This window comes from Sycon ciliatum, chromosome 4, assembly GCF_964019385.1.
Source record: "Sycon ciliatum chromosome 4, ocSycCili1.1, whole genome shotgun sequence".
Taxonomy (NCBI): Eukaryota; Metazoa; Porifera; class Calcarea; order Leucosolenida; family Sycettidae; genus Sycon; species Sycon ciliatum.
Window position 1 is genome coordinate 7011122 of NC_088646.1, and position 24256 is coordinate 7035377.

The 24256-nt window shown below is 47.4% G+C and overlaps 2 protein-coding genes across 4 annotated transcripts in view; one reads left to right on the forward strand and one right to left on the reverse strand.

Moving 5' to 3' along the window:
• LOC135814167 (CDK5 regulatory subunit-associated protein 3-like) lies at window positions 1–16189 on the forward strand. Its single transcript, XM_065327245.1, has 15 exons — window positions 1–229; window positions 1992–2055; window positions 2562–2693; window positions 3527–3627; window positions 4115–4163; window positions 5080–5168; window positions 6006–6095; window positions 6645–6781; window positions 8045–8153; window positions 8695–9076; window positions 11081–11166; window positions 11457–11528; window positions 12260–12396; window positions 14431–14602; window positions 15498–16189. The coding sequence occupies exons 1-15, from the start codon at window positions 224–226 to the stop codon at window positions 15567–15569; spliced, it is 1698 nt and encodes a 565-aa protein (XP_065183317.1). The 5' UTR covers window positions 1–223; the 3' UTR covers window positions 15570–16189.
• LOC135814165 (cyclic AMP-dependent transcription factor ATF-2-like) overlaps window positions 16042–24256 on the reverse strand; it is a 17266-nt gene continuing 9051 nt past the window's right edge. For all 3 annotated transcript variants that reach the window (XM_065327243.1, XM_065327242.1, XM_065327244.1), the window contains 7 exons: window positions 22007–22227; window positions 20883–20954; window positions 20376–20472; window positions 18943–19414; window positions 18403–18746; window positions 17819–17936; window positions 16042–17111 (listed from right to left, as the gene is read on the reverse strand). In XM_065327243.1, coding sequence (XP_065183315.1) covers window positions 17847–17936; window positions 18403–18746; window positions 18943–19414; window positions 20376–20472; window positions 20883–20954; window positions 22007–22227 — 1296 coding nt within the window. In that variant the 3' untranslated portion in view covers window positions 16042–17111; window positions 17819–17846. The remainder of the gene's footprint in view (window positions 17112–17818; window positions 17937–18402; window positions 18747–18942; window positions 19415–20375; window positions 20473–20882; window positions 20955–22006; window positions 22228–24256) is intronic.

Here is a 24256-nt window from a genome sequence, read left to right on the forward strand (position 1 = left end):
GTCCGCCTGATCTGATCTAGCTGAGCTGAATCCGGCCTGCAGATAAGACTATCTGACTTTGTTTTGTATGACTGAACAAGTGCATGGCATAAACTCAAAACCAGCAACAAGACAGTATTTTAGCAGGGACCGAGCAGGGAGATTCTGCAGTCCTTTTGTTCCCTGAACGTACTAGTACGTTGGTTGTTTGAGTTCATCGAGAGACCAATGCCCATCTTCCAATATGCAGGTTAGTGTAACGAAAATTCCGATTTCATTGTTTACTGTCTGGTACTACATGTAGTACATAATAATAATATTAATTATTATAATACATGTACTATTGTTCATGCAAAGTACTTTGTAGATGTGTTGAAAAACGAAGATGAGTAGCATTAGGCATCCCTTGTATTTGTTAACATAAGTTACCACCCGACGTGCTGAAGAGAACGCTTTTGTTCCTCGTCAGCAGCAGGTTTCTCGACTGAACTGGCTTCGTGATTATTGCCAGCATGCACAAATACTCCCTCTCAGTGGAAAGTACATTTTAATTTCATCCTTTATAAACTCATCAGTGTGGAACGGAAAGATTTTTTCATTGATCTTGTAACCTACCAGCACTGAGCTTGAGTCAAACAGATTTATATGAAAATTAATTATATCGTGATGTGTCGAGTGTAAAAGCATGTGCTAACCCCCTCCCCCCCCCCCCCCCCCCCTCAATCCGGAGTTCAAACCACGTTTCTATTCAAGTTATGCTTCTACATGATTGTGTATTTCAAAACATGTTTCTACGTAGTGCACGCTTTGCACCTTGCATGCGGTGATGCATCCCTGCACCTTGCATGCAGTGATGCATTCCTGCACTGTGGACTACAGTCTACTGGTACAGTGCACAGGGGTGCACTGTTACGCATGAACATTGTACTGTGCAAGGCTTCTATTCAAATAGTGCTTCTGTCTCATGGCGCGCTTTGAAAAATTGGATTCTGTTCGAGTCCTGCTTCTACATATATGGGTCATGCCTTTATATGTGACATTACAGTATCTATAATTATGATGCGGAAGCATAGTGAATGTACCATTGGAATGGGAAAAGCAGATGCAACAAGCGGATACACTCATACCTCGTTTATCCGGGCAGTCCGGGACCTTGCACTGCCCGTAACTTTGAAATGTCCGTAACTCCGAATCATATACATCTTGATGGGGAAAAGGCCATCAATATGGCATATGACGTCAATATTTCTACGAAAAGTGACAAAAGAGTAGCAATATTTCCCCTGAAACTCGCCCAAATAGTGCCCGGTAGACCGAAGTGCCCGTAACTTCGGGGTCCGGATAACCGAGGTATGAGTGACTGTGTACCTCGTTTTGATACACTGTAGGGTACTTTAAACTAGTTTTCTTGAGTACATGCATTAGGTACACAGACCACAGGGACCACAGTGACCACACTGACCACACTGACCACAGTGACCAGACAGGATTGGCCTACCTCAGGTCTGTGTGCAAACAATTGTGCTCAAGTTTTGTGTCATCTTGATTCTGTTCTTTGATGTGTGCTTGTGTGTGTGTGTGTGTGTGTGTGTGTGTGTGTGTGTGTGTGTGTGTGTGTGTGTGTGTGTGTGTGTGTGTGTGTGTGTGTGTGTGTGTGTGTGTGTGTGTGTGTGTGTGTGTGTGTGTGTGTGTGTGTGTGTGTGTGTGTGTGTGTGTGTGTGTGTGTGTGTGTGTGTGTGTGTGTGTGTGTGTGTGTGTGTGTGTGTGTGTGTGTGTGTGTGTGTGTGTGTGTGTGTGTGTGTGTGTGTGTGTGTGTGTGTGTGTGTGTGTGTGTGTGTGTGTGTGTGTGTGTGTGTGTGTGTGTGTGTGTGTGTGTGTGTGTGTGTGTGTGTGTGTGTGTGTGTGTGTGTGTGTGTGTGTGTGTGTGTGTGTGTGTGTGTGTGTGTGTGTGTGTGTGCATGTGTGTGTAATATCTGTGTCTGTATGTCTGTGTGTCTATGCTGCAACTGTAGAGCACACAAGGAAGCAAATCCATGCAGCTATTGCCCATAGATATCCACTATGATAAACTTCTTGGTGAGCTCTCCACTATCGGAACACACTGAGTGCTGCTATGCATGTCATAGCTGAAGTAAACTGCACTCATGCACAGACTTATACACGACCAGTCTGAAGTGGTTCATAGCTGTATACTGTACTCATCACTGACTTATACACAGCCGGCGTGAAGTGTTACATAGCTGTACTCATGCACAGACGTATACACAACCAGCATGGAGTGTTACTGTGGATGGCAGCAGGTGTATGACATGAGACGTTGTACACTCATAGCTTACATCTTGACTCCTTTTGGGTTTTTTTCTATTCAGCGTGTGAAACGTGTCACTTGGCTTGCTCGTGCCTTCCCTTCCCGTGGTGATTCTTTGATGTTGTACATGTCCTGGTCATTTGTGTCGATGATCTGGTGTGTCAACGGTATTATGTTGATGTTGATGTGTTCTTCCTGTGCGTGCATGTGTATGGGTGTGTGCTCACGCGCACGTGTGTGCGTATGTGTGTGTGTGTGTGTGCTGTTTTGTCAGACTGGCTAATTGATCGGCGTCACTGCACGGTGAAATGGCCCGTCGCCCACCAGGAGATACGCACTCGCATTGATACGGCAGTTCAGGACATGCCCGACGAAGAAGAGATCACCAAACTCATTCGCTCGTCATGTTAGTCATCTCTGCATTGTGTGTGTGTGTGTGTGTGTGTGTGTGTGTGTGCGCGTGTGTGTGTGTGTGCATGTGTGTATGTGTGTGTGTGTGTGTGTGTATGTGTGTGTGTGTGTGTGGTGTCTGTGTCTGCCTGAATCTGTTTCATCGCTCATGTGTCCGTTCCATCTTGGGAGTCTCAAGGAGCGATCAGCACTCCCGTCATCTTACTACTGCTGATCCAGCCCAGAGAACGCGTCTTCCACAGGACATTGGCACTCTCCTGCGTGAGTACCGTCTGCGTCGGCTGGGTCATGTTGCCCGTATGGACGCGGCCCGGATTCCTCAAGAAGTGTTGTTTGGGGAGCTCGAGGCAACCAGACCACGGCATGGGTCAAAGAAGCGTTGGCAGGACACGATTGTCGGTGATCTGCGCTCGCTGAATATTCCGGAGTTCGAGTGGTATCGGCTCGCACAAGATCGCCCGGAATGGCGCAGGCGGGTCCATCAACATCGTCTTCCTCCCCCGGCACCGAAGGACTTTCATTGCGCATGCGGCAGAGCGTTTAGGAGAAGTGGCGATTTGAAGCGTCACATCAAGTACTGCCCAACTCAGTAGCCTATCATCTCCACTGGAGATAGGGCGTCAAAGGTCAAGGTGTGTGTGTGTGTGTGTGTGTGTGTGTGTGTGTATGTGTATGTGTGTGTGTGTGTGTGTGCACCAGTGACTGGCGATATCTTCGATGTTTACTGTTTTAGAAGGGAATGTATGTCTTTGTTGTGCATTTATTTTACAGGGTGCAGTTTTACTTTTGATGTCAGCGTTCTTTACTGTTGTGTTGATCCTGTTGTAGCTATTGACTACTTCCATTGCAAACGGATTGTTGAGCTGCTCAAAGTGTCAGAGGCTGATACAAAGAATCTGTTTGGCATGTACTCTTCACAGCGAATGAAGGTAAATATTTATCCTCTTTTATGTCTGTGTGTGTGGTGTGTGTGGGGGGGGGGGGGGGCGCGTGTCTGCTTGCCTGTGTGGGTGGGTGTGGATTTTTTCATCTTCTACTAGCCAGAGAGGATTTACCTATGTTTTGTAATAGGTGTGCTGTCATCTGGTGTCAGCAACCATACCTCATACTGCTTTCATTGACCTACCGTCGCTGTAGTCGCTCTAGGCCGGGGCTAATACTAATCGGTCAGGTTGATCAGGCCCTTGTCCCACCAACTTTTCAGCTATCAACATGCTTCTTCAGTGGTGAAATCACACTCGGCTGAGATAATAATGCACATCGTGACAAGATAACATAGGCTATGGCCGAACCAAGGTAAAATAGCTTGCCCTGATATGGTCAGGGGAGGTCAAGGTGTGGTACTGCCGCAATGTGTGCTGTAGTGACGATGTTCACTGCTTTTCCTGTGTATTTTCTGCTCCTGGTTCTTTGCAGGACTGGGTTGACATTGTGAATCGCTATGAAGATAAGAAGGTGTACCTAGGTGAGAGGAGCACACTGTGGCCCCAGTACATGTACCGTATTAGCTGATACATGTCTTTCCATCCAAGCCAAATGCTCTCATGCAGTGAAGGATCTCACTTTGGCCAAGTGCCATCACGGTGTATGTACAGTTGTGCTCGGTGAAATCCGACCCAGAGTGCATATCTGGCGCCCTCAACTTGCACGGCCCTTGACGCCCTGGAAGTGGCACGAATGCGGCTGGACGTACACATGTGCAAATACGATGATGTAATCCGAACTAGTGCCGGGCGCCAGCTTTGCACTTTGGGTCGCATTTCAGCGAGCGCAACTGTACTATCCTATGTGTCCTTTACACACGGCTGTAATGCTGCTAATCTAGCGCCATAAGCTGCTAGCATTGGTGACCTGTAGTGCTGCTGGGTTTGTAACATATAACAGTTGACTGATTTGAGTCGCACTGTCACACCGTCACTGTGCCCTCTTAACTACTCTACACAGTCTACAGTGCTGCGAGTTCCTGCTCACTTCTCCCAACGTGGAACAAGACTTCAGTTGGCGTCTTGTTTCTCTCTGGGGGTTTTCAAGGCAGTCGAAAACCTGAAATCCCATTCTGTGTTAGGGCTGCATCTGCGCCTTTGATCTTTGCAGGGTGGTGGCGTTCCTATGGACACGGAAAACTCAGTCTCACGTGAACCATGATGGTTTCAATGCAGACTAGTGGTGCAGTGGTGTGTAGCATGGATCTTACTCTGAGTACTATGTGTACTTGAGAAGAAGTAGCGACGACCCGGCCATTATGGAATCCAATACACCACACCACCACATTGCGCTCAAGGTGGTGTGGTGTATTGGATACTATGTGTACTTGTATGGTCTTCTTGTTTGTTTCCCTTTGGATGTATGCATCATTCCATTGTTTTGTTTCTTGCCCGCAGCGGAGTCCGCTCAAGCTTTGATCCGTAATGTCACCTTTGAGATACCAGCAATGAAGCAGCAGATCAAGCGTGCTCAGCAACAGGCCAGGGTATGTGTCAGGGTGCAGACAGTTGTGTGTGTGTGTGGGTGTGTGTTTTGTGTGTGTGTTTTGTGTGCGTGTGCGCGTGCGTGCGTGCACGTGCACATGCAAAACTCATGCCATGGCTTTTTGGACGTTCGATGAGAGCTAAGACAGGTGTTTGGAGCGGGGCCGTAACACATGTTCTCTCACTGTATTCCGAAAACCATGTGAGGATACTCCTTGTACCAATGTGGGGCAAATCTTCGGTATATTGGTCTGGCTGTGAGAACAGTCACCAAGTACAGTTGAACATCGATTATCCGACCACCTCTGGGCAGACAACTGTCAGGCGGTGTTCAGATAAGGCAAATGTTCCGGATAAGAAAACACACTGTAAATACATGTACATGTACATTGTAAATAGAATAGAGTGCTACTTTTCAAAATTTTCGTATTTTTTGAATGGCTCACTACATGCACAGTGCGTACTCTACGGCACGTGCGCCCAAAAAAACCGTTACGGATAATCGAATGGTCGGATAGTCGATGTGCGGATAATCGATGTTCAACTGTACATGTACATGTAATTGCATCGCTGATGTGTACTTCGAATGAAGTAGCTTCACCGTTAGTTTCCTGCTGTAAAAAGTGTTTGTTCTTGTGCGGGATAGGTGTGTGCGGGCAGTCCTGACTGCCAGGCTTGAAGTGACATACTAGTACACTGTAGTGGATATGCGTGGTTGCCGTGCATCCATTGTATTGCACTGTTTGTGTGCAGTGTGTAACCTATGTAGCACCGTGTTTCTGCCAGGTCTGTGTTATGATGTTGAGCTTGGGCGTTTGTCTTGCTGTGCTGCTACACAGGACTCTGAACGAAAGCAATCCGAATACAATGGAACTGCTTCTCAGCACCAACAGCGTTTTGCTCAGGAGTGCAAGAAAATGAACATTGAGGTATATGCACATCTGGTCATACTGATACACATGTCCCTGTAACATCTGCATTGCTGTCATTTTAGTGATTTTACACTTGTACCCTTAGCTCTACGAGTCCATCTCTCTCTCTCTCTCTCTCTCTCTCTCTCTCTCTCTCTCTCTCTCTCTCTCTCTCTCTCTCTCTCTCTCTCTCTCTCTCTCTCTCTCTCTCTCTCTCTCTCTCTCTCCCGCGCTCTCTCTCTCTCTCTCTCTCTCTCCCGCTCTCTCTCTCTCTCTCTCTTCCTCTCTCTTCCTCTCTCCCTCTCTCAAACTAGCACTCCCGTTTGCAATGTGGAACGGTGCAACACATCACTATTCTCCTCCCTGCAAGATTGCTGCTGAGGCAACTATTGGGTCTGCAGCATCCTCCGTTACCAGAGACAGGCGCGGAGCATTGCTCTGGCCACAAAGTCACATATCAGCGACCATACTAACGTTATGGACACTGGGCTGTTCCCTCTGCCGTCTCGTATGACCGGCACAGATTCACATGTGTGTCTATGTCTATATGTCTGTGTGCTTCTCAAGGGTAAAAACATCAAGCTAGAGCTCTTACATCAAGTCAAAGACCTGCCGCAGATCTACAAGAAGTTCAGCGAAGGTGTGGAAAGTTTGGCTGAAGCATGCGAGTACTATCAGGCTGCCGTGGACTTCCTCCTTTCTCAGTAAGCCATGCCAGTGATGGTCTGATAGTTTGTACGATGTCTTGTTGCCCTGGCCTCATTCTTTGTGCGATGTCTTGTTGCCCTGGCCTCATTCTTTGTGCGATGTCTTGTTGCCCTGGCCTCATTCTTTGTGCGATGTGAATCCTACTTGTATTTATTTTATTTTATTTTATTTCACTGTCCAATGGCAAAGGCCACTGTCCAATGGCAAAGGCCACTGTCCAATGGCAAAGGCCACTGTCCAATGGCAAAGGCCACTGTCCAATGGCAAAGGCCACTGTCCAATGGCAAAGGCCACTGTCCAATGGCAAAGGCCACTGTCCAATGGCAAAGGCCACTGTCCAATGGCAAAGGCCACTGTCCAATGGCAAAGGCCACTGTCCAATGGCAAAGGCCACTGTCCAATGGCAAAGGCCACTGTCCAATGGCAAAGGCCACTGTCCAATGGCAAAGGCCACTGTCCAATGGCAAAGGCCACTGTCCAATGGCAAAGGCCACTGTCCAATGACAAAGGCCACTGTCCAATGGCAAAGGCCACTGTCCAATGGCAAAGGCCAATACGAAGAGGGGGTGTTAGCCAGCCATGGCAAAAGAAGGAGATAAGAAAGAAGAAGTATATAGTACCTTTAATACATTAGATTGTAATCTGAAATGCACACAATGTGCACACATGCCTGAATATAGGTTATTCTATGGACAACAGCATGCTTTGTATCTAGTCGTAGCGCAATGCTGGTGATGCCACTGAATTCAAAACACCTTGGAGAGTGACGTAGTTTTTGCTGCAACATTACTGCATGTTTGAATTTATCAACAGAACATTATGTTCTTCCATCATCATGACTGCTGGTTGATCTACTAGTACCGTGAAGTACCGTTGATCCCCCCCCCCCCCCCCCCCACGCCAAGTCGCTTCCCAGCTGGTTTTTGGCAGGGGGCGGGAATTAGATCAATGCTGTCAAGTGCAGTACGATGTACAACAACTTGGGGGATGAGACTCGATGTGCTGGATTGTGCACATTTTCATCCTGGATTGGCACAAATTGTGTACAGCAGTGCATGCGTCGGTTCAACATCGTATTTCGTTGTATATGCCGAAGTCGCTTCAGAGGCAGAAACTCAACAGGGGGCGGATCAACGGTACTTTACGGTATTCGTGTTTGCATCGTCTAGCTATTGTATGTGATCTGTCGGAAAAGTTGTCATTGCTTACAGTTGTAACTTGACTAAATTAATATCTTCTTCCTGCTTGCTCCCTGCTAGGCAATCTAAAGGTACGTATTGCCCGACGGAGACGTGCCCTTTACTTCGACATATCCAGCGCAACGGCAACACGACGCTGTACCAGTGGCGGACAGGACAAGTGCCACAGGTTGGTTGTGCTGTGGTGTATGTACGGTACTGTTTTTTTTGTTTTTTTTTGGTGTGATGAGACTTTTATTACAAAGTACGAAGAAGTGTAAAAACAACAGAAAAATTATAAGGCACCCATTTTGATAATCCAGGTGATGGCCCACGCCTGGTACTGCCATTGCATTATAAATCATACGTACGGTACTATACCCACGACCTGTGTGTAGCACTAGCATGTGTAAAACACTGGCAAGACCACCTGCATCACTACATCTGAAAAAGAGAGTATTTGTGAGACGTGTGGCCAATCACTCATACCTTACTCTTGTGCCCAGTTGAAACCATTGAGCTGTAGTCCAGCACTCGACTTGAAAGAAATGAAGAAACTGATTGACATTAACTAGAATTGGTGACACGCAACGCGGAATGTATCAACACGCTAACACGAATACATCGGATTGGTGTTAGTAAAGGAGAACATGGTTGTGCACAAGTGCTAATCTGTGACCGATGCTGCAGAGTGTTCATATTTGGCTTGGTTTCTTGTGCTCCACGTGTAGATTGTAGAAGAAGACAACTGGCTGGCAAGACGACTGGCTGAGCTTAATAAAGCGGAAGCAGCACCGACAGCCACATCTGCGTCAGCAAGCGATGACACTGGTATTGACTTTGGTGATGGTGACACCAATGGAGCAGCTACAGCTGCTGCAGCAGCACCAGTAGCAACTGCCGATGGGGAGATCGATTTCGGCGAAGGCTTCAATATGGATGCAATCGACTTTGGGGAATCCCCTTCGGGCCAGACAGACCTGGGTGAAATCGATTTTGGTGATCTTGTCGTTGACGATGTTCCATCAGCGGATGTGAACGGTGCGTCAGAATCTGGAGCTGAGATCAACTTTGACATTGTGATTGAGGACTCCGGCACAGAAAATGAGCAAGGTGAGTGTGTGTGTCTGTGTTCCTTTGTAGCGGTACACATCATACACATTAGTGAACCATCAGGATTGTGAATATCTACCACAAGCTAACACTTGCTACTCAGCACCTGGCTATGCTGCAGCTCATGTCCATTGCATTGCTCGATCTATGGCCAGCTGTTTCGACCCCTTGTTAGGTCCCATCAGCCGAGCTCATGGAGTCACTGGTCTAACCAAGAGTCCGTAACCCCCCAGAGTGTGCAACTCTTGATCCTTCTCAGCACAAATCAGTGCCGCAACGAAATCCAAACTTCATACGTCATGTAGTGAGTAGCTATGACGAAATGGGAAGTTTGGCCCGGACCTACTTCGCCCGTTTGCCCAATTTGGGGTCTTTCTTTACGAATCCACGGCCACGTAACACGCCTGAAAGGCTCAAGTACACAAAGAATTATTTTAGAGTTGTCGAACAGTTTTCTCTTTTGAGTGTCTCTCCGATAAGAGAAGAACAATGGCCACTGTTGAACCTAAAGCAAAGCGCTCCCCATTGTCGCCGGAGTGCAGTGTCTCTGTGGACGATATTCGTCAATTTTTGCTCGATCTGGGCTCCTCATTTTCTTCTCTCGATTGTCGAGTGTTGGAAATTGTACCAAAATGGGACTGAGGAGCAGGTTGAAGCACATCTACTTCGAAATCGATCGGGTCTTCATGCCGTGTGCCAAGAGCTATTTCCATCAAATCTTGTAAATCTATATCCATGCCTATTCTTGCTATCCCGGAGTCACGAACTCTCCCAATACAAGCTTTTCAGACAACGAGCAGAGAAACTCTCTTCAAATAAAAAAATTCTGTGACTGTGAAATCAAAGCCGTTCTGCTGACACTGCATAGCCCGTGGAGCAAACGTTTTACGTGACACTTCCGTGGCGCTTGCTTCAACTAATTACTTGGAACCCCCGCCGGATGTACCAGATATGCACATGGCCCCATCCGCCCATGCTTGCCCGGGGACCGGATGACGCAATGTTTGGATTTCGTTGCGCCAGACCCCAACCTGGAGTTGCACACTCTGGGGGGTTATGGACTCTTGGTCTAACCCATTGCAATTAGGGCGTGTGAACAACAGCTCCTTTTTTAAATCGGTACAGAGCTCCAAAGTCAGAGTGCTTTCACTGCGAGAAACACAGCGAGCTTTGCACTAAGGCAGATCACTTTGACTCTGAGCAGACAGACTGTCCAAGCAAGCCGAGGCAAGGGAGCAATGCATTGCATACCCTGGAAACATTCAATGTTCACTGTTTGTACTTTTTTGAGTGGGTGAGTGTTTTGCTAAAATTGCCGCTAAGCACCGACCCGTGGCACATGTGGATGGAATGTTCTTGTGAGGAATGAGCCCACACTATACATAACATACGTGTGCCTACATGTACACATGGGAACAATCTCATCGTACCGGGCCTAGCATGCAGTGGAGTTTGTGTTGAAGAAGAGCACATTAAAAATGAGCACTATATTCTCTGTGCAATGAAATGACTTGTAATAAATAGTAATTACGGTAGTGACAGATACACAGCAGCAGCAGTACAACCAAGTTTCTTTGCTATTACTTTAGTTTTGTGTCAGTACTTTACAGTATTGCTTGCTCTGTCCACCGCTAATTGAGCACTTGACGCAGCCTGAGGACTAGCAGGCACGCGTGTAATGTAATAAATACATCTACAAATATGAATCCTGTCGGTGTACAGGAGATGATTGTGTATTTTCGGCGTGGGTGGTCGCTTGCCAATGAAGGTGCTTGTTGACTGCTTTGCAGTGTATGCATGAATACGATGATGTCATGCTAGTTGCTAACGGTTACCATGCTAGTTGCCAACGGTTACCATTCTGGTATATATGGACTTACTGTATGAACAGCGTGTCCAGGAGAGTTCAGTAGGACAGTGAGTACCGACATTAGTGTCATCTTCTCTGTAATGGATACTAGTAGGCTAACAGGACGTACTGCTTTCACTATCTCGCTTTCCCAGGTGTACACACAGCTACAGGAGAAGATGCACTCACTGTTTTGGCTTGCTCGCGGACTCGCGACCTGTTCGTAAACGAGCTAAAGGAGGTAAGAAACTGCTTTCACCGTATGTCTGTGTGCTAGGTACATGTACATGTATGTGTCATCCGGCTATCACACCTTTGTGTTCTTCGCTGGAGATGTTATGAGAGGTGCATGTGGCACCTATACATGTACATGGTATTGCGTTTTGGCCTGGAATAATCTCTCTCTCTCTCTCTCTCTCTCTCTCTCTCTCTCTCTCTCTCTCTCTCTCTCTCTCTCTCTCTCTCTCTCTCTCTCTCTCTCTCTCTCTCTCTCTCTCTCTCTGCTGTATCTTCCATTCATGCAATCCACAGCTCGAGGCGTTTCTTCTTCAGCGGAAAGCCGAGCTGGCAAACAATGTAACAGATATCTTGTCCGTTACGATGGTAAGGCCATTTGTGCATTTTCATATTGGCTTTGGTCTTGTAGTGCCCCTACAATATAGTGGATATTGTTACTCTGCTGCATTTGAACTGTATGGTTGGCCTTCTAAGAGAGTTCTAATGCCCAAAGAAAACCCTGGACAATGCTGTTGGTTACCAGAGCAGCAGACCGGGTATACAGTCAGACCTCGCTTAACCGCACACATCCGTTTTCCACAAAAATATCCGGATAGGCGAGGGAACCGGATAATCGAACACACACACTGTATGTATGCATGGCATATGCTGTAAATCCGTAACCAGTGATTTTCTTCCGGATGGCGAGGTATCCGGATAAAAGAGGACCGGATAAGCGAGGTCTGACTGTATTCATGTACATGTATGTTCTCATATCATTGCAGGGGCATTCATTTCTATGGTAGTGGTGTGTGCATCTAAACAGTACATGTGTTCATCGGACTGTACATGTGTGCATCTTTACGCAAGTGTGTACAGTCAACTTCGCTAATAACGACTGCGGATATAACGACAATTCGCGAATAACGACATAATTTTCATGCCCAGAGCAAAGTCCCACCCAACTGTGACACATATAATGAGACTTCGGGTATAACGACACTTCGCGAATAAGGACACTTTTCGGATGCCCCACCGAGTGTGGTTATAAGCGAAGTTGACTGTACTGTATTTTTAAAATATGTTTGTCTGAATTTGTGTGTTTGTGGATTGTGCAGTTTCAGTCAGCTCCACTGTTCTTGCAAGTGCAATCTGAGCAGAGTGTCACACGCATGCTGACTGGCGTGCAGGGCTTGCTGCTGGTATGGCATGACGAGAGAACACAGCACCTCATCAAGATCTGCTCCTCTCCTCGGTATGTGGTGCATGCCTAACTCATGCCATCAACCTTTGACTATGTAGTATGTACTGTCTGGAGGTTGTGCGATTACGGCATCATTTGAGATACTTCAGTGGAAGTGCCCGTTGGTCCTAGTTGTAATGGTCCTCTGGGACAGGTGGTCGCCTTGTCAGAGTGGTCACTCGCACAGGGTTTGCTGTACATGTGCGTGTACATTAGCGATGCAAAAGGCATCAATCCTTGGAAATATGGTCCTGGAGATATCTCTGAATACAACGTGGATTTCTGGTTTTTTTTGCTGAATGAAACCTGAAAGACTGGTACTAGTACTTGTTGGCCATTGCTTCTGCACACAGTCATAGCGTGGCCCTTTACTCCAGTCGCAGGTCACAAGGATTTACGCTGAAGTTGGTTTATGGATTTGAGATACTTCAAGTACTTTGTATAGTAGCAACGCTGTGGCACCACAAGCGCTGGTTTGCTATTCAACAAAATATGTGATGCAGGCTTTCACATAACCTCTATTGGGGTGGGTTGGCAGCAAGAGCAGGCAGGGAAGTGGGAGTGGGGGAGCAGCAGTGCAAGTATGTGCAAGTAGCGTTAGAATTGGTACATAAACAGATGAAGAAGCTTACTAGCCTGGATATCCGCATGCTTGGCCGTCCCTCCTTGCTCTGCGCTCTCCTCCCTATTGTATTTTTTGAATCTGATGGTGGGGAAGATGCAAGAAGAAACCAACATCACACTAAGCAGGTGTTACAGGCAGAGGTTTCTCTCAGGACTGATTTCAATCGATCCGATTCCACATAACAATGTCTGATAATTTTAACATTGAAGCGGGCATATCCGCTTACTAGTACTTGGAAGTCCCACGAAATCCGCTTACATACCGTATATTCTCTATTATAAGCGCCATGCTTATATTTCTTCAACGCCCCTCTCCCGTGCTTATATTGGAGACCGCGCTTATATTGGAGACCATGCTTATATTTTTTCAACCGATGCATCCATACAGAGCGAGAATAAATACATGCTAGATATCATGCATGCAGCATTGATTTCCACCAAGACCGTGCTAATAATAGAGACTGTGCTTATAATGTTTCGATAGGTGCTCACAGTGTGCTAGTATTAGAGACTGTGCTAGTAATGGAGACCTGTGCTTATAATAGAGAATATACGGTATGCGTGGGACTCCTGCTGATAATTTGAAGTTAGCAAGGCGTAATTCGAAGTTCACTATAACTCTTGCTTGGCAAGGCGAGCATTGTGGCATACATCACATGGTGTGGGTACATGTTTGGATAATTCCAATAGGGAGGTTCCGGAGTACGATTTTTCGTGCCAAAATCCGTGGAGGCTCTACGGATTTTTTATACGTCGTTTTCGAGCAGTGAAAAGTTCCGGGGTACGGAACTTATGTGTTTGCCGTCATTGCAAACACATCACATTCCCGCGCTATGCCTTTTTATTTTGAAAATTTGTACCGAAATCAAAACTTCCCGCGAAAAATCGATGTTTCTCGTACCAAATTTGTACGCGAAAAATCGTTCTGAACCCGATGACGCAAAATCTCCATACGAAGCATGGTTCGTATGAAAGCCAGTCCACACGGATTCTCGTGCCGAAAAATCGTATGGAGCACGCCTGGAAAAATTCCGTAGCGCCCATACGGATTTTGGCACGGAAAATCGTACCCCGGAACCTCTCTAATGTCTGGATACTAGTAGTGGGAAGATTTCCCTGGCATTTTGGGGTTTGAATTATCAGGATCCCGCATGTGCAGTGCAACCACTTTAAAGTTATATAATTATCATAATGGAGTCAGCGTATCCCCTACACTGGCATGAAGCTGATAATGAAATAGAATGGAGTTCTGTGACTCGTCGTAGCTCCAGCACAACTCTACCATGCTGACCAATAAATACTGAATAAATACTGAATAACCTAGACCCCTCATGTTTGTCGGGGAGATTACGAAAACGACGAGGATATGTACATGTCTAATTTCTTCTCTTTTTCTTTCCTATTCTGGGTGCCACCGTTCAGAGCACTAGACCGCCTGGCAGATACTCTAAAGCGCATTCTCCAGCAGGCGGATAAGATGCGTGCCAAAGCTGCACACATGCAGGAACGTCAGCAGGAGCTGCTGCAGGCTCAACGCGATATCGAGCCCAAACTGGCCTCGGCCATTGCCCATGTCAAGGATGTGCAGGCCAAGGTGAGTGTACGTGTGTCGTTGCTTTGCTGTTACTGTTCTTACTGGAATCGTGTCCCTACCCAATCACTACATAGTCATGTACATCTACAAAGGCTATGTGATTGCGTCAATATGGAGGTCTTGTGTAGTATAATTATACATGTGCTCAAAGTATAACTATTTGCTAGTACTCAATCTACGGACAGAACTGTTTCGTCCTTTGTGGACTCATCAGCGCAGCACAGAGAAAATGAGGCTGAACCTGGTAGCAATGAAAAATACATTTTTCAAAGCCAGATTTAAACCAGGCCCGAGCGTACCTTGCCAGAGTGCTCAAACTGACAAGTCAGCGAGCTCTGCATAATGCAAACAGCAAAGGCACTACCCCACATGAGAGTGCTCAACTACTACAAGAGCAGGAGCAAAATACTCAATCTGCGGACAGAACTATTTAAAAAAAATATTTCGATGCCAGGGACCTAGCGGGTTTCAGGTGTACTACTTTAATAGAATTAGTTGAGCGGCATTCCCTTCACATACAGTGCATACTCTTGTGCCTTTTAGGTGTACCAGTAAGCTAAATTTAGGTGCTTGGTTTCTCTGCTGAAGTTACCGAAATAAAGTTATACCGAAAACAACGTGCCGCACTAAACTTTGATTTTGGTAGAGAAACCAGGCACCTACAAAAAGGGTGCATCTGCAGTGTACATGTACCAGTATGTGAAGGAATGATGGTAACCTAATTCTACTATTACACCTGATACCTGTTTGATCCCTGATACCGAACATACGATATGTGCAGTGAAATCTTGTATTGAAAATTTCAGCTAACTGCCATGAAAGGTATAGAAGAAACTAACAAGATTTGACTGTCTAACCCGACCCTCTCTTCTCTTCTTGTTAACACTGTTTGTAGATGCAAAGCGAGATCTCTCAGCTCTACAAGGACCGCAGAGTTAACATCATGGGAGAAATCAACAACTTGTGAGGACTGCCGCCGTACTTGTCCAGCATGATGGCAGCATCACCAAGCACATGTGAGAAAATCAACAGCTTGTGATGACTGCTGGACTTGTCCTGGCATGATCGCAACGAACAAGCTCTTGCCAAGCCAACCCCCCACCACCGCACCTGTCTGCACTAACTGTTCCAAAGGCTGTCCTGTCTTGGTTCAATTGCACTTCCAACATGTATATATATCAACATGTACATAACTGTTTATTTTCTGATCTGTTGCTACACGTCCTCGGTGTGAACATACACACTACATTTGCTGGCGACTGTAGTGTTCATCCTCTCCATGGCATGTGTTCCGTTTTATTTTTCATTATCCTTTCCGCTCCATGTCTATATATTAGTATTTCGTCACATAACCTACTTGTAGAAAGAGCATTGGAACTGCACACGCATACACGCCCCATCACACTCATACACACTTGCAAACATGTCTCCAGGCTCCATATTGTTCAATGGTTGTATTCACTACTCGGGACCAAGTCCCGTCGCTCACATACAATTCTCTACGCTCCATCGTTGACAGAATTCAGGACAATCGTTGCTGAATCGACACTGGCATGTTTTGCTACTGATTCCTTGCTTGCAACATGACTTATGACTGAGACTGTATGTACAACACACCACACTTCCATAGAGAGACTGTAGCACACTACCCTAACCCTACGATGACAGCACGTAGAAACGCAGCGAAAACAAGTGTGGGGGGACGACAAGTGGAAAAAAGTAGAGAGGTAAAAAAAAAACGGTTGGTTATGCACTACTACTACACTGGGTGGACAGAGCTACTACCTAAACAAGCAGAAAGAGAGAGAAAGACCTTTGATATTGGTTGATATTGTGAGCATGTGATTTGACAGAGGCTCTTGTACTGTTGCTCTGCTGTGCTGTGCAATATCTATTTTTGTATGGGAGTTGAAAAGAATCCTAGAACCCGGGTAACTTTGCAACAGGCATGCATTCGCTGGAAAATTGGTTTCTCATCCAGCCCTAATAACATTCTGTTCATAGAGGTCGAAAAACATGCGGACAGCACCCCAAAGTATGACGATTATTTAGATTGTGGTATCGCTTAGCATGTTCCATAATACAGTAGCAGTTAGGCTAATGACGGGGAGGAATGAGGGGGGGGGGGGAGTAAAGGACAACACTGATGTCATAGTTATGGAAGTACAAAAACAGAAAGAGAGTACTAGAGAGAGAGAGAGAGAGAGAGAGAGAGAGAGAGAGAGAGAGAGAGAGAGAGAGAGAGAGAGAGAGAGAGAGAGAGAGAGAGAGAGAGAGATAGAGACGCGAGCCAGTGATCAGTGAAGATGTCCGCGAGCACAACATCAGACGCTGATTTGACTCCAGAGTTGTGAGCGATTTGTCCATTACCTTTTCGAGTTCGGTTTGCGAGAGAGATGACGCGGAAAGACGGGAAAGCGAAAACGAAAGGCCATAAATCCATCGCATTGAGCCAGGCAGAGAGCAATAAAAAGCGTGCTCCTGTCATGACTTGACTTAAGATGATTACCTGAGAAGGAATTACACAGCAGAACAGACAAGATAGTGAAGTACCGGGTATACATACTGCATACCGGTAACAGCAAGAGTTCATAGCCCCCAAGAGTGTGCAACAGGCATAGACCCAGCGCTCGGCGACATTCCTACAATACGTCATGCGCAACTTGTCATCCGAGGTAAATGTGGGTTCCTTGCGATTTCTGGAAACTATACCCGAAACCGCTCCTAACTCAAGGCTGTAGCCTCGACATTTCGAAGCTTTTTTAAAGACATTCGGATGTACAAGTACAAGTCGTACTGTACTTTCTCAAAAACAAAACTCTTTCTCCAAGAATCCATGGACATCGCGACAAGAAGAAGTTACAGAGAGAGAGAGAGAGAGAGAGAGAGAGAGAGAGAGGGGGGGGGGGGTTCTGTCGTCCCTGAAACGAACATCGTTCATTTCGTAATCAGACCCCTCCCGTCCCTCTGAAACGAACACAGCTTGCTATGCTGGACGATGAAAATCGCATGCATGCGTCATATGTACAGTGTCGGTCGACTTGCGATTTTGGCACGACCACCGCTACCACCACGACCACCGCTACCACCACGACCATCTCTACCACCACGACCATCGCTACCACCACGACCATCGCTACCACCACGGCCATCGCCACCAGCACCGCCACCAGCAGCAACAGCACAGGTGATGATAGAGCACAAGACAGCACTTACCAAAGAGAGCAAAAGATAGAGTCAATTTTTATTGCAGCTCCACTTCTTGCACCTCCTCCATCAAAGGTTCACCAGGGGCCGGCTCAGCGATAACTTCTGCACCTGGACCTGCCACCACCTGTCAACACAACGCACATACACACAAAGTACATACATACGCACACATGCATTATGCACATGAACACGCACGATAAGCACACACAATATGCACAGATACACATGCGCAACATACAGCAAAGAAATGCAGGGCATCGACTATTCATGGCCCAGCAATACTTTTATGGATCACGGATGATTGAACAAATTCAACAAGGCGACCACCCGTCCTAGAGGAGCACAAAGATCAGGACCAAAGTGGTATTACTTCCACTGCCATGCACTGAATAGGGGACCACCTCAGTTCTCTATCGTAGTTGTCAGCAAACGGCAGGCATGCACTAAATCGGACATTACCAGTGCTTGATGTACAGTCCTACTACACTACTTCAAAGTAAGCCTAAGGTATGCAGTGCTCGACGTGAAACGTAGAACTGTCAAAGAATCAATGTTGTTCATAAGCTGCTCCACTGGCAGAGAAGTCTAACCTGTGATGTGACTTGCTGTAAGGCTTGTTGCTGCAACTGCTGCTGCTGTTGTTGCAGGGCTGCTTGGAGCACGGCTAGCTGGGCAGAGCCAAGGAGGGCCTGAATAGCGGCAGTACTCGGAGTCGCAGGCGTAGTACCTCCAGCTGCAGCCTTTTGTGGGCTGGTCTCCACGAAGTTTGGAGCACCTGTCCGTTGCACCTGCTGCTGAAGCTGTTGCAGTATGTTTAGTGAGTTCATGTCAACATTGGGTGTCGCCGTGGCTGCCGCTGCCATCTGCAAGTGGTCTGACGTTAGCGGAAACATGAGAAGAGGAGTCAATGGAGAGTTCACTCCTTGATTGGCACCTGAACACACCCAATCACATGTACACAAAGCAGCACACTATGTCAGCAGATAGTTTCAGTCGGCACACTAAACTGTAGAGTATGTAACACACCGCATGCATGTCATACACCGTTCGTCACACGTCGCTCGTCACCGATCACACAGATGCTACAGCTGGCGGAAACAGGTGTACAGAACTACTTGAACGAGACTGACCTGTTACATTGAGCGGTGCAGGTAGGGCAAGAGTGACTGCTCCCTTCGGTACCTGACCAGTGCCATCAGATGCAGCAGCAGGATTAGGTACCGGCATAACCAGCGATGGAACTCCGAGTGCCATATTCTGACTGGAAGAAAGACCAGCAACGGCCGCAGCAATTGGGCCGACGGCGGGGGCTGTTGCAGTAGCGGCAGCGGTTGCAGCAGTGGCATCACCAGCTACGGCAGCATTGCCACTCTCCACAGCTGCCACCTCCGCCACAGGAGGTTCACTGTCCTCCGTTGTAGACCCAGCAGTGGCATTGCTACCACTACCCGCTGTGGTTGACTGAGCCACACCACTCTGCGGTAAGAGGCTGGCTGGAATCTGCATTGACTTCTGCTGTTGGACAGTCACAGGACAGTCCTTGTGACTCAGCAAAAGAACCTTTAGATGAGCCCGTTCATTCCGCAGTGCGTTCACCTCGGCCTGGGTAAACAACACACACACACACACACACACACACACACACACACACACACACACACACACACACACACACACACACACACACACACACACACACACAGAGTACAACCATTAGAACTCCATAACGACCAGCAGGAACAACCATAGCTCCATCAAATTCTCATAGGGGGCCGTCCGTAAATACATGCATTTACTTGGAGACGTCTATTGGGTGTTTGTGGGTGGGTGGGTTTGCCTGCAAGGCGTCTCTAAAAATACATTTCGGAGTGCATGCATACCATACTGCGCGTGAACATGTACATTATGTAGCACTGCTATAGCTAGTAGTGACTAGTACAGGTAGGCCTTGAGACGCACTACACTGCACTGCTATAGCTAGTAGTGACTAGTATAGGTAGGCCTTGAGACGCACTACACTGCACTGCTATAGCTAGTAGTGACTAGTACAGGTAGGCCTTGAGACGCACTACACTGCACTGCTATAGCTAGTAGTGACTAGTACAGGTAGGCCTTGAGACGCACTACACTGCACTGCACGCGTCACGGCAGAGTAGACAGGGACACATACTCCGTACTCCCAGAAACATGCGCTTGCATGCAGTGACAGCCAGCTACCAGGTGACAGGTAGGTGTGAAACAGGATCATTGGCCTTGGTTTCTGCATTTTGGGGGTCGTTTCTGGAGGTGGGTGGGTGGGTCAAGAAAGAAACTCCCGTGAGACGTCTCTAAGTAAATACATATATTTACGGACGGACCCCTAAGGGAAAGCAATATGACTAAACAGTGCCATGCCTACCTAGCGACGAGAATTGAACTACAGCTAGGAACTAGATTGACATGTACACACCAATAGAGTGCCTTCGCCCTCTCAACTGGGAACATTGCAGCTACGTACTCAACCAAGCAGGATATCTGCTCTTTCCTGAGAACAGAAGACAAGGCAGTATTCGTCACCCTGTACCTGGAGCTGAGCATTCTGACGCGCCAAATCCTGAGCTCTCCTTTCGAGAGTGGCTATCCACTCCTTCCGCTTCTCCCTGCATCTAGTTGCTGCTTCCCTGCATAGGCAAGACATGAAACAAGCACATGCACATTATTGTACATGCATACCAAAAGTCTCCCCCAAAATAAAATCAATTCCACAGCTCACGTTTAAGCCTCTGACCAATCTGCATCACATAGCATGCCAGCACGTAACTAGGACGAAGGCGGTGAATGCATGGAAAGCCAAGTACTTCAAGCACATGTAAAATGTAGCGAACAAGCTATGTACGACATAGCAACTTGTGCTGGGATCATTACACCATTCAACATTCAACATTCAACACACACACACACACACACACACACACACACACACACATACACACACACGCACGCACACGCACACACACGCACACACCAAGCACTGCCGGCGTGCGAGAATAGCAGTAGCCAGTGACCAACAATCAGGAGAGGGCGGCCGTACCTATTTCGCTGTAAGAATCGTGCACGCTTTTCCGTCGGGTCTACGTCGTCTGAAACACGCTTCCGCTTAGTACTGCAGAACGGCACACACAGAGAAAACGACAGCTCCAGCAACACCCATGCTAGTGCTCTACACCTTGATACATGTTTCTTACATGACACGTGATCGTTGCCGGGGCCATGGCCAATAGGCGATCTTCCCGCCGCGGGCATAATCAGGCCATCAGGACCGTTTGACGTCATTTCGGGAGTTTCAGGACCGTTTGACGTCATTTCGGGAATGTTCGGACCGTTTGACGTCATTTCGAGAATAATTTTTCGACCTTCGACCTTTGACCTTCCCTAATATGTTGCTTCGCGCTGTAAGAAATCAAATCAAGCACGCTCTGTCTGTCATGATGGCTGAATCTTGCCCTTGCCTGCAGCCCTCGGGCCTACGGCCCTTGGGCTGCAGGCTCGGGCAAGATTCAGCCATCATGACCTCCTGAGCGTGCTTGATTACATACGTCAGTTGTTCCCAATGCTACTACCCTTTCCTACTGCCCATCATCATGCTTTAAGATTGTACACAATCACACAATACATACTCGCACACCCACACCCACAGGTCATGAGCTTCAGGTATGCTTGTTTGGACAAATTCGGATCCTTTAGATCCAACCGAATGCTCCCCTGGGTCGCTGGGCCATAATATTATGCATTGTCCAATTCAAATGCACATTCTGTGATGCCAGCCCAGCCAGGGCCCTGCATGTCAGGTCATGGACTGCGTATGCCGGTATGGTCCTGTTCACAGTCATGTGCTAAGGCTGGCTGTACCCCGTACCCCAGTGTAACACAACAGGCTGTACCCCGTACCCCAGTGTAACACAACAGGCACTCGTGCACAGCTGATCTCCGGCAATGATCTCTCCTACTTCAGTAGATACTGGAGAGTTCCCTTGTACTTGTCTAAACTCCTCCCTAGCCTACACTCCCTCATTTCGAAAAACCCACCAAGATAAGACTTTTCACCATCATAATGAAATCCTTTTGCAAGAGAAAAATGCACATAAAACTTCAGCAATGTAGCCAGATGGCTTTCACTAACCACCCTGTCATACAGTACACAGCAAGTGAACTTACCTGCTAGAAGGTCTACCTGGAGTTCCATCCAATGAATGCTGTGAACCATCACCAATTGACGACATGGACTCATCGAACTCTGAACCAGCTATAGAACCGTCCATCGAGAGATGGACAGTATGCGTGTCAATATCGTCCTCGTCCATGCCTAGCTCAGAAGACGATGCTGTTGCTGATGCTGCTGTTGGCATTACGGATTCTGTTTGCTTCATGACAGTGTTCTGTGAGCACGACCACAACAGCAGCGATCACCAACAACACCACCAGCAGCGATCACCAACACCATCACCACCATCACAGCCACACCAGCAACAACATTGACAACACAGCAGGACAAAGAACCGTTTCAATTCAACAGAAATAATATGCAAGGCAGAAGACACATGCATACACACATGGTCACACGCCTGCGCACGCACACATGCCCGCGCGCGCGCGCACGCACACACACACTTGTACTTACAGTCAACTTCGCTAATAACGACTGCGGATATAACGACAGAATTTCCATGCCCAGAGCAAAGTCCCATCCCACTGTAATACATATAATGAGACTTCGGGTATAACGACACTTCACGAATAAGGACACCTTTTTGATGCCCCGCCGAATGTCGTTATCAGCCAAGTTGACTGTACTTGTACTTGTTGCTCACTGCCAAAACTGGTCATGTGGGTCTCCCCGGGAGAGGGGAGAGAGACTCAAAAGGAATCTTGGAAAGATGACTCAATTGGCTATTGAACCGCCCAACGGCCGACACCCCCTGAAATCCCCAAAACTCTGGGTGGACTTGAAAATGATCCCACTTATGGGCTCACCACACCTCAGTAAGTGGGTGAGGACAAGGTGCAGAAAAAGGATTGACGGCATCAGGGTATCCGTCCAGGGATCCAACTGCAGTTACCCCTGCCCCCAGTGAAGGCTACTAGTGTGGGTGGCTGAATCAGCGTGGATCTGATATAAGCTTAACTAGCACCATTGATTACACAAGAGTTAATCTAGCCAGAAGCAGTCCATGGTTAACAGGTATGTACACTTCAAATAGAAAGTACCGGGTATATGAACCCTGGAACTAACAAAGGTGGCAGGTACAACATTACCCCTTCAAGCAGCCGAGCCCGTTGGCAACAGACCCAACACAATCAGGCATACGTGTACCCACCAACCGAACTAGCTGGCACACACACACACACCATTGGACCATTGGACGCCCATCGCCAGAGGCGATGATAGCGATGCTACAGCAGAAGCCATAGCAACTTGTGCTGGGATTGCACCATTCAACAGCTTGCAAGGCTGAAGAATTGGCCGCCACTATTCAGCTTGGTCTACACCACACAGCTATAAAGTGGCTTTTTCTGGCCAGTGAATCCCTACTTATGGTCACACACGTCTTTCTTCTCTTTCTCAGCCTCTTCCTGACTTTTCTTTCATTCTCCTGACTTTTCTTTCATTCTCCTGGGTGGTTACCAACAGCCAGTGCACACACACGCACGCACGCACGCACGCACGCACACACACACACAGCTGACATGGCAATAATAATAATTATTATTATTAACGAATCATTCAACTACACTGCAGGAACATGACCTGCATAATTATACTGTACAAGAGACACCCCAGTCACAGTACACATCCACACATCCGGTACTCCACTGCACTGTACACACACTGTACACACACTGTACACACACTGTACACACACTGTACACACACTGTACACACAACACAAAAACACAGCGCTGTGTTTACTTATCAACGTAGACGCGGGGAAACACAGCGAAGACTTGGCTTGGATTGCGACGGACCGGTGCATTTCATCCCCGCTAGACTCACCAGGGAACGTTTCATCTTGGATGTGTTCGCCTAGAGCCTATTACAAGACAAGACTCGCCTTGGATGTGTTCGCCTAGAGCTGATAAGAAGGCGAGACTCCAATTGGATGTGTTCGCCTAGAGCTGATTAGAAGACAAGACTCCCCATCCAGCAGCATAGAATTAGCAGACTCGGCGGAGAAAACGTTCAAGTTGGCTGTAACTCTGAGTGTTCATGCCGCGAGGCAATCATCAGATAACTGACATAGGGTTCTACCCAACAGTACGCTTATCAAGACAAAGGATCAAAGACATAGCGCTAGGTGCAGGCGGGTGCTAAGTCGGGTAGTGTCAGATATCGGAACAAATCTAGCGCTATGTGCAGGTGGGCGTCAACGTCTGGTAGTGTCAGATAGTGGAAGAAAGCGCGAGCTG